The sequence below is a fragment of the Haliotis asinina genome, chromosome 3 (assembly GCF_037392515.1).
Source record: "Haliotis asinina isolate JCU_RB_2024 chromosome 3, JCU_Hal_asi_v2, whole genome shotgun sequence".
NCBI classification, from domain to species: domain Eukaryota; kingdom Metazoa; phylum Mollusca; class Gastropoda; order Lepetellida; family Haliotidae; genus Haliotis; species Haliotis asinina.
Window position 1 is genome coordinate 34,179,152 of NC_090282.1, and position 11,199 is coordinate 34,190,350.

Below are 11,199 nucleotides of genomic sequence, written 5' to 3' on the forward strand. Positions count from 1 at the left end.
AATAGAATCTTTTGGAAATGGAACATTAATGGTGGGAATTTTGATAATAACACACTAGATCGTAAATAACGCTCTATGGTTAAAAACGGATCGTTCGAACACATCATCGAACACATCACATGAACACAACAAAATTCATGCACATCACACACGAAGGGCACAAATTGCATGCAGAAAGCATGCTGTTCAGGGGTATAAATGACCTTCGGCACAAAACCGTTCTCATTTTCGCAGTACTTTCGTAAGTAAAGTTTTTTCGCCATGCCAAGATTGTCACCAGAGGAACGAGAACAGGCCTTGGGTATGTTGCAGGTCGGCGCTTCAAGCAGAAACATTGCACGACGATTTGGGTGTCATCATTCGACCATTCTGAGGCTTGCTAACAGATACCAACAAACAGGAACCAGCAGGGACCGGCAACGCCCAGGTCAGGCACGTGTTACCACCCCTCGTCAAGATCGAGACATTGTACGGCGCCATATTCGGGATCGAACCTTGCCCGCTGCCAGAACCGCCAACGCTGTCCAGGGTCGACGTGGTTTGATCAGCGCTTCCACCGTCCGACGCCGTCTCCGTGCGGCAGGGTTACGTTGTCGACGCCCTTACGTTGGACCCATCCTGACTGACAGGCATCGCCGTGAACGCCGACAATGGGCTGAACAGCATCGTGTGTGGTTGTTACGACGTTGGCATGGTGTGGTGTTCTCCGACGAGTCGCGTTTTCACTTGCGAAATGCTGACAGGCGTCTACGGGTATGGCGTCGACGGGGTGAACGTTATCATCAGGATTGTGTTGTGCAAACCGATCGGTGGGGTGGAGGCAGCATTATGGTGTGGGGAGGGATAAGTTATCACCACAGAACCGCTCTGATTGTTTGTCGTGGCAGAGTGAATGCCGTTTACTACCGTGACAACATTCTTCAGAACAACGTCGTTCCCTTCTTTCACCAGCATCAAGATCTGCACACATTTCAACATGACAATGCACGAGCCCACACTGCACGTGTTTCGATACAGTATCTGGCTAACAACAACATTCCTCTACTTCATTGGCCTGCATTGTCACCAGATTTGTCACCCATCGAACACTTGTGGGATTACATCGGCCAATGCCTCGCACGTCGTCCGCAGATCAACAACCTTGGGGAACTCGACAATGCCTTGCAGCAAGAGTGGAATGCAGTGCCTCAGGACTTTATTCAGAGACTTATCCGTTCAATGAGGAGACGTTGCACAGCTTGTGTTGCTGCTAACGGGGGCCATACACGCTACTGACTTTCCATTTTGACCCCATCTTTATTTCATTGTCAGCTGCATTAAATCTTCACTGTTTTGCTTGATTGTTTTTTGCTTCTTTTCTTTATCAAACATTGGTCTACACAAATATGTAAAATTTACATAGATTGCTCACTTCTGCTCTTAGAAATCCACAATTTTAGGGGTGGTGCGTTTTCAATGATGTTCAGTATATATACATACATACATGCATCCATCCACCCAGGCAGGCACGGACGCACGCACGCACGTACACACAGACATATATATAAGGGTTTTATTTTATTATGCATGCACGCACTCATAGCCACAAGCATGCATACCTACCTACCTACAGGCATGCATCTGGACATATGCACTGTAGCTGTCGCTGTCCTCTCAAGTTTAATTCTCTGGGCATATAGTTGTCCCCTGGCTTCTTAACAGTAACGGTGGGTTATAATGTCTCTCTGAACCAAGAGGCCATGTGAGGCACCCTCACTGCAAGTGTGACAGTATTCACGGAAGACTTTACATTGGCTTGACAGCTATGTCACTTACATCTCCACACATCCTGGATAATGTAGACTCAGTTACATGTTCACTGAAGTGCATCATAATATAATAGCACAGTCTCCTATGTCTTTGCGAGGAGTATGTATAAAAAGTATGACTGTATAAAAACTTTGTGATGACCCCTCGACTCGAACTGCTTCACAGTCACAGGGTCCTGATGTAGAGTACTGTGAACCATTTTGAGTCGGGTCCTGTTCATAATAGCGGTCAATGACCTAAATAAACATCCGCGTTATGGTTGTAATGTTTCATGTTGTATCAAAGTATACTGTTTGTCCTGTGTATGCAATGAATATTACAACACACTTCACATGGGCACGCGCGTCGTGAAGAAATAAGCATTGTGAATACAAGTACATTGTTCATTTGGATCATTATAATCAGCTGTCTTTGATACAGCCAGCAACCTCCGTTTTCACGGCCCAGACCAGTCTCTTTCTGATGGTCTTGTTGCTGTTGTGGCAGGGGGTATCGTCGTCGACAGTCGCCACCAGACGTTCACCGTGGGCGTACATCGTCCTTCATTTCATCATCATACACTGCATAGAACACCACACCTAGACACAATATATCACATGGATGTGGACGATGGTGGACGGTGGAGATCCTTCAGACCTTTCATCATGCCCTGCATGAAACTCAGCCGATGCATGTGTTCTTAGAGCGGATAGACAGTTTCTAAAACGTTTTCTGTTGTTTTTTCGCAGCGAAATGTTTCATAAAAACATTTTGATAATGTCTTTAAAAAGTTTTTTAACCTAATTTTGAAACGTTGTGAAAACGTTTGAACTAACGTTATTAAAACTTTATCGAGAAACAAAATCTTAACTACTACACACAAACATTTAAGAAACGTTAATAAAACGTTGGCGAAGGTTTATCTAAAGTTTCAGTGAAACCAAATCACAACGTTATTAAACTGACAGTAAAAAACATGTTGAGGTTAAATTTTCCTGATGAGAATTCCCCGTTCACCGCAGGAATGTACATTAACTTCAATATATTGGGTATGAAATCCCAACTGTACAAAATATTTGTGAGAAAAACCTGAAAGTGTTGTGAGCATTTTGTCAAGTGGAACAGTATGTTCATTAGTATCACTTATTTTTGTACATGTAACTATAGTATTTACTATATATCTAACATTGTATTGTAAGCATAATCCGCCTTTTACAGCTGTGCGCCGTCTCTGCACGGGCAGTTTGCTATCTCGTGTCAGCTCCCAGGAATGTTCCCAGAAACTTTATCAGGTACACAACAGAACCCGGGCATTCAAAATCGAATTCTATACATAGCAGGTGGGAACATTCGCTCGCTACTGGATGTAGAAGACTGTACATGTGACAAGACGTCATTTTTCTAAAAAGAGGTTCGTCCTTAGTTTGTAACTGTACGTATTCCTATGATGTTTTCTCAACGTATATGAAATAGATATTTTTGGTGACATAAAAACTTTGTGACGTAATGTTAGAAAGAGTGTTTACTACATGGGCATCAATGTACACAAGATCAAAATCAATAGTACAAGCAAAATGAGGTTTGCAGAATGGAAAAATTAATTAATGCACATTCATATTCAACAATGGCACAGTATATCTGTGTTTGCAAATAATCCAAAGTAGAGTGCATAGTGATATCAATTAAATTACAAAGAAGCGTCGACTATTACCTTACCTATAATATTAGCATTTATTAAATTACCAAAGCGTACACATGTTTTCAAATATAGGAATCTTCCCGTGTCTTCTGCCCCATATCCAAATATTCAGACACTCTTGAAGGTCCCGGGTGGTCAGGCTCGCTGACTTGGTTGACACATGTCATCGGTTACCAATTGCGCAAATCGATGCTCATGTTGTTGGTCACTGGATTGTCTGGTCCAGACTCGATTATTTACAGACCGCCACCATATAGCTGCAATATTGCTGGGTGCGACGTAAAACTAAACTCACTCACTTACTCACTCATATTGGCGAGACAGCAAATAGGGGAATAATGTTACATTCGAGTCTGTGACTCCAGTTCCTTATTTTCTAGCATAAACAGTTCGTCATATCCTTAACAATCATCCCATGATTCCTCACAACAAATTCCTCACTAACTTCATAAGTAAATATACTCTGCGATTTTTAAACAAAAGGTTGAGATGTGTCATGAAGAAATACCATTAAGCAAAAGTTCCTCCTGCCATTAAAAGACAACTTCTCATTTTTAACTTGGATCAAATGTAAGAAATACACAATATTCACTTCCGTAAAACTAAGTTGAGCACTACTTCGTTATGTAGTGCTCATATTTTGGGAACGTATCATGCAATATAATCAGATGAAATCACCTGCACAATTTTACAAATTGTTTTTATTTGGTTTGTAATAAATTAATCCCTATTGTATGTGATTAATTGTCTACTGAGGTTTGTCTATCTGATTTAGTTTGTAAGTTTTCGACAAATACTGGTGGGAATTTGAACTCGTCAGCATAGTTTCACGATACAGAAACATTAAAAACAGTAATTTAGCATTATCAACAGTGAAGTGACGGTAAGAATATGTATTGAATTTGTTTGTGTTTATTTCAGAAGTCAGCACAGATGCAAAAAGAGTCCGACGACAAAGATGACTTATTATTTTCCATAATTACGTATTGTTGAAATGAAGTAGTCTTTGAAACATATTATTGTTTTGTTTTCATTTTCACTAATAATTACGGATGACATGATCAACAAATTTACTTAAAGTTTTAAGAAGATTTCCAATGTTTCGTCAAAACGTTTTTAAAACGTTAAAAAAAACTCCGCAAAATTTTAAAACGTTTTCTATGTTAGCTGGAGAGTAGTCAGCATGCCCCGCAAACAACAGAAAAACTGAGAATGCCTGGGATGAAATCGGTCGACGTGAGTACACACGTCACCCATTACCAGTCCAGTCAAGTGTTTATTTGCAGTACGAAGGCCTCAATGCAAAATATATACAGTTGTATTTGCAAAAGATAGATTGCAGCATCGCTTTAGGTTTAGTATTTAATTTAATTCGTAGCGTGCTATATAATGTACAAATGAATAAAGATGGTACTCGTCTTCAGTAGCTAAATTAATGCATGGACATAAAAGTTTGCCATGGATTTATCTATTCCTAGTCATCAGGGATGAACCCGGTTGACTCGTGTACACACGTCACTCACCACTGGTAGATCTACAAGGACTCCGCAGAGGTCTAGTAGAGGAATGCAATTCTGCAAGCTTCCTTTATGAACTTGATTAGGAGCATAAGAACAAGGTACACCGATGTCTTTGACGCGCGTGGATGGTATACTAGATACTGAATCAATGAGTGCTTCTTGTTTGTCATTTTCAATTTGGTGTTTGGTCTATATCACTGGTGTTTCCAAGCGCTGTCGTGTATGCCACTATATGTCACGTTTGTCAACACATTGTGATGACACTCCCACTCTTGTTATTTCTGAGAAACGTGTATTTACATGAGCTACACACCATTCAACCCTTGATAAGTGACGATTCATGCATACCGCATGTTGCTCAATTCCACAACATCTGTTTCTGTCATGACCCGGCTTCCGGTTTTTATGGCATCAGTTCAGTTCAGTGTAATAATTCGTTACGTTGCTATTGATCTTTAAGAGGCCCGTCCTTGTGAATGTGGAATGTCAGCCATGACAATTGCTGTGAGCATTCTCCTTCGTCAGAACGTTATTACACGGGTCCATGAAACCCGAGAGGTCACATGAAGACCTGTGTATTATGTAATGTGGTCTTTGATGGCGGGCATCGTGTTCACGTATTTCCCGTTGAAATTCTAAACATGGCATCTGTGCATGTTAAATACGCGTATAATTGACCTTTCAAGATAATTAAATTACATTCCAAACAGATTTTAACATAAGAGGGGGCGAATAGTGGGTCGGACGCAATCTCTTTTATTTAAGATGCCAAATTTTAATACTTTCTAAAGACAATTCCGAAACAAACGACGATGTCGGCGACCTAAATTAGGAATCCTCGCACAGGGCTAAGTTACAAATGACACGCTGTTCTTTTGACGTGTCTGAGCCTCTACGTTAAAACGAACGTTATCAGAAAAAACAGCTGATAAACAGTTTGTTGACGGTTTTTCAGGTTAAATATCTTCTTCTTTTATAATACACCTGTGATTAACGTAAATCATATGGACCAATATGAACGTCTCATTTCTACCAACGTACGTTTAGATCTCTACAACTAATCATGGACTGCAGGCTTCCTTAAACATTGTGCATGATTACTCGTGCCTGTGGAGACCGTGCTACAACCCGGCTAAGAGTTGTGTTCTTGTGTTCAAGGAGCGGAGGGAAATATACGAATGAACCTTACTGTAAAATGAATGACATTCACGTGTTTGTAAAACAAATAGTACAATCTATTCAGGATCATAAGTTCATGCCGTAACACAAAGTGAGAGAACGAGTCGAGCCTGTTGTTCTGCTAGAAGTATAATAGCATCTCTCAAAGATGGGTTCAATCCATAGTTTGTGCTAAGACATGGCAACGTATTACCTTATAATTAGCAAGTGCCCTTTTTCATGCAAACTGTGGGATAACACCGCAAGGTTGCAAACATACTTTGCAAGAATGATTCAAGCATTCCATGTGCGATATCCAACTGATGCTACCATACAGACTCTAGGACTCTGCAGCATCGAGGTCACGACTGGCAAAAAGGTACTGAATAAAGCAGAGTTTGCCAGAGAGACGTCAGTATAGAGACAGCAGTTTCCATGCGGCCCGACTTACGTGAGCTTTCAGTTTGATCAGTACAGCAGGCCTGGTGAAGCTGGAGATACTACCGGTCAGTGCTGGACTCTTATGTGTGATGAAGAGACAGATGATACTGTACAGCATTAGTTGTTGTACTGCAATAAACTGTTTAGCCACAGAAATAACATGTATGAACGATTGTTCGATATCTTGCCACTAGAGACATACACCAATCTGGAGAGCAGCACTGATGACATGAGGGTTATTACTCTACGTGGTGGCATCACCCCTACCATAGACAACATTGACATCCGCATGTGGGCCCAATTCATTGACATTGTAGCCAGGAGCATTAGTTCGTGGAACCTACAGAGCAGGATTTACCTATGATTCGTATTTCATTCAGGTACGCCCCAATATAATATACATGCATACGCTTAATTTTCTTCCCACTATTAAATGCGTTGTACATAATCATGTATTTTGTATTCATGTCATAATTCACTGTACTCTGCAAAATTACTGCAGGAAATAAAGAAAATTCATTGATTCATCGATTCATTCATTCATCCATCCACTCATTCATTCATTCATTTATCCATCCACCCATTCATTCATTCTGTGCTGAATATTGTGTAACGCAGATTTTTTTGTTTTGGAGCATCTCTCCAAGGCAACATCTGGACAGGAACAACCAACTTTAAGAATCGGTGCGATAGTGTTTATTATATCACACAGTTACAAAAGAAAATCCAGGTAATTAGCACCAGTGTGTAAGTAAACCTGAATGTCTGTGACCGCAGTGAGCTCCAACGTGTCTAGTTTAGTTCTCCTAAACTTTCCAACGTCAAGTGAGAGAGTGAGTGAGTGAGTGAGTGAGTACGGTTTTACGCCGCCCTCTGCAATATTAGGTAGGGGGCACCAGAAATGGACATCAGACGCTGTATCCATACGGGGAATCGAACCCGTGTCTTCAGCAGCGTGATATGTCATACATTCATCAATGTGCAGATCGTGACAGTTTCACCTGACTGTCTTAAGATTTCATATACGATTAAGTGACAGTGGACAGGCCATGCGCCTTGTTTTCCATCCTACTTCGACCAAACTAATCCCCCCACTTCATAATCTTAACTTTAGATCTGTCTCCGATTACATGGTCCGAGTCTGCCCTAGGACAGTTCTGTCATCAATCAGGTCGGTGCTCTTTGTTATCCCTGACGTTTCACATAGCAGCAGGATTTACGTTCTGTCTACATGTCCTTCGGTTTGGTATATCTAGTAAAGTGAGGCAATTAGTAGCTACATGCGCTCCCTGAATAGTTACATGTTATAGTTACACATACAATTTCCTAATACAATTAACATAAAATAATACAAGTATATTATTACATGGAATGCACAAGCGTAACGCAATCTGTTATTTGTTATGATCAAAATACCTGAAGTGTAATACCTGGTTACAATAGGCAAAAGAGAAAGTACATCGAACAAGGGCAAGTAGAAAACATAACACTCCTTCAAGAGCTGTGTAGAATGAATGCAACACAATCCGTTTCTTTAACCAGGAAGGTTTGTTTACAGGAGACGAAAGGTGGTTCTTGGTATCCCGCTTTTTGCCGATGTACCATGATAAGACAGCTATGACGAAAGGTTTCAGCAACCTCTTTCATTAAAGCAGTATAACTGTAGTAGTCAGCAGTGACTACAATAAGGCGTGGCGTAGACTGTGAGAGAGGAAAGACGCATGCCAGGCCGACCAGATATATACAGTTGTCCTTCAGACTTCTTTTTAGAGCTGCACACCTGGTCTCGGCTGTTGGCATTTCACGGAAGACTTGGATCCTTTATCTTACATGGTGTTAACACATTCGAGATAATATGGAGTAATAATGCTTTGATCCAATTAAATGTTCACGTATCATAATCATCAGTAATGACATGGATACACGGAACGATAGCGACATCTCCGTATCACAAGCGTGGAAAACAGCCTGTTTGCTATCTGAATAAAACGTTCAATATCAAAGAAAGAATCCCCATGAGTTGCAAGGGAACTTAGCATTGTCCATTAAGCACAACAGTAGTAATAGAACTGAATATATCGTCCCCAGCGTATGTCAAATGTGTCGTCGATCATACATATAGGATTACTACAACGCAGCCATCTTGAAGTTTACTTCCAGCTCATCAATGTCCATCCGCTTGTGACAGTCCTTCTGAAGCATGTCTTTGATACAGTCGGCGATAGCCCTGTTTTCCACAGCCCAGTCCACCCTCCGTCTGATGGTCTTGTTGGACGCTTGGTAGAAAGGGGTGTCGTCGTCGACGGTCGCAATCAGGGTTTCACCGTCGGAATCTTCCATCATTTCTTCAGCGTACATGGCATAGAACACCACACCAAGGGAGAATATGTCACACGCCTCAGTGTAATGTGCGGTCAGGACTTCTGGGGCGATGTAATACATTGTGCCACAGCCTGTCTGGAGGTAGTAGGTTTCGTCGTAATAGGAGTCCGCCTCACTCCCGTTGTAACGAGCCAAGCCAAAATCAGACAACTTACAGATTGGTCTTCCTCCTTTTCGAGTATGCAGCAAGATGTTGTCCGGTTTGACATCCCTGTGGACGATGTCGTGATGGTGAAGATGTTTTAAACCTTTGATCATGTCTTGCATGAAACTGAGACGACGTCTGTTTGAAACTCTGTGTTCTGTCATGTAGTCGTTAAGTGTCCCGCTGTTGCAGTAATCCAAGACCAGATACATGTTCCTGTTTGAGAAGAAATGGTCGACCAATGAGACAACAAACCTACACCTCGGTAAAGACTTTTGGGAGTCAAGTTCCCTGTCTACATTATTGTCTGTTAGGGAGATTCGCTTCACTGCAAAGTACCGTCCGCGTCCATTCCTTTTAGCCTTGAACACGGTCCCGAATGATCCGCTACCAAGTTCCTCATAGAAGGTATAGTCTCCCACAGTATAAGGCATCTTTTTTCACTCGAGTAACGCCTCTCTGCGAGCAAACAGAATATCCGCGCCAGGCTGACACCGTGAGACGTTTTATATGTGCACTGCACGCTGCCAAGTCATCTCCTATTTATAGCATGGCTGGACTTCCCAGTTTTCTCTCTCAGCGTATATTTCGACTGATGACGCGAATGGACCAGATACATTTAAACACTATGTCATTCTACTTTCATACTGCTAATACTTTTTTCGTCGGTCTGTTTCGAAACTTCTATAATACCATAAGTAGTATATACAATGGGGGTTCTGGACCACTTTCAAGAAAAGTCTCTACAAAGCCTTATTTAGTAAATAAGGCTTTGGTTGGGACCTTAGCTCTTGCTACTATTACCCCTACTACAAAAAAGTTGGCGTGCCTATGTCACGTTTACCGTGTGTTGGTAGGAGGTAACACTGTGCCGTACGGTACGATCAATAATTCTTCTCTTACAAACCCCCTACCCGGCCCATCCCTCAAGTAGTACAAGTTAGGTTCGTCGGCTTTTATATCCACTTTATCTATGTTGTAAGTTTTGACTGACCATATAGGATCGGTGGCCCGCTTACGGCTATCACCCTCGTGTTCCCCCGGCTGGTATAGATACCTCACTAGGGCCCTATCTGGATCCCACTTTTTTTTTAAAAAAAAGTCTCTACAACGCCTTATTTACTAACTAAGGCTTTGGTTGGGCCGCTACTATTACCCCTACTACAAAAAGTTGGCGGCCTATGTCACGTTTATATCAATGAAACAGTTTAACGTGAACCGCCTACGATCACTTTGGTGTTCGTAATAAAGGCTTGCTGGGCTTTTTGTATCCCCTGTTCTATGTACTTTTTTTTCTCGTCCTCGCTGATAGCAGACTTACGAGACTTGGATCGAATATCTTGTTTCATTCCATTATATTTTGTGAGTTCAGAGAGGATTGAACGAAACTCCTCTTCTGAGATCTTACTATCAGAGAGTGCCGTGGAAATACGCTCACTCACTGTGTTGAGCTTTGCTTCGGCCAGAACCCTGATCTCGTCGTGTTTCAATGCCTTACGATGCAGTCTGCGTGATACTAACTTAAGCGCCAACCCTGCCAACCCTGCCACCCCTGCCGTTATTTCAATACCTAGCACTATAGGTGCAGCCACGATGGTAGCCAACAATCCAGCACCTGCCGCCCCTAGTCCCATGCTGGTTGCCATAAGGGTAGTGTCAGCCCCGTCCACGATATTGAAAGCTCTATTGTACTTCTTACATAGTGCTTTCCGCGTGTCACGGTCTTGTTCTAGTTGACGTTTCACATCACATAACTGCCTCAAGCGGAACCCATCTACGGTTTCCAGCGTCTTCGCTACTTCCTCTACGACTGGGTACAGACCCATCCTATAATATATATTTTGAAAGATATTTTAATTGGGTTTCAGTTAAAAGTCTATTAATGAATTTGAAGTCTACAAGATCTAGACTTCTACTCATGGTAATAGGTGAGAGGCTAATAGAATTTCCTGTTGTAATAGAAACCCCACTGAGGCTTATTAAGCGGTTTATAGAACCCGTGGTATCCTGTTGTATAACAATACGACAATATTTGCGTAAGTGTTCGGTTTGCCAGTGTATTGACA

The 11,199-nt window shown here is 41.8% G+C and overlaps 1 protein-coding gene across 1 annotated transcript; it reads right to left on the reverse strand.

Annotated features, from left to right (window-relative positions):
* Positions 1-7,285: 7,285 nt before the first annotated feature.
* LOC137277854 (serine/threonine-protein kinase pdik1l-B-like) lies at positions 7,286-9,651 on the reverse strand. The gene has a single exon (XM_067809818.1). The coding sequence runs from the start codon at positions 9,565-9,567 to the stop codon at positions 8,734-8,736; it is 834 nt and encodes a 277-aa protein (XP_067665919.1). The 5' UTR covers positions 9,568-9,651; the 3' UTR covers positions 7,286-8,733.
* Positions 9,652-11,199: the final 1,548 nt, after the last annotated feature.

What these genes read in the sequence shown, in the direction of transcription:
- LOC137277854 (XM_067809818.1), bottom strand. Translation starts at nt 9,567, where the DNA reads ATGCCTTATACTGTGGGAGACTATACCTTCTATGAGGAACTTGGTAGC.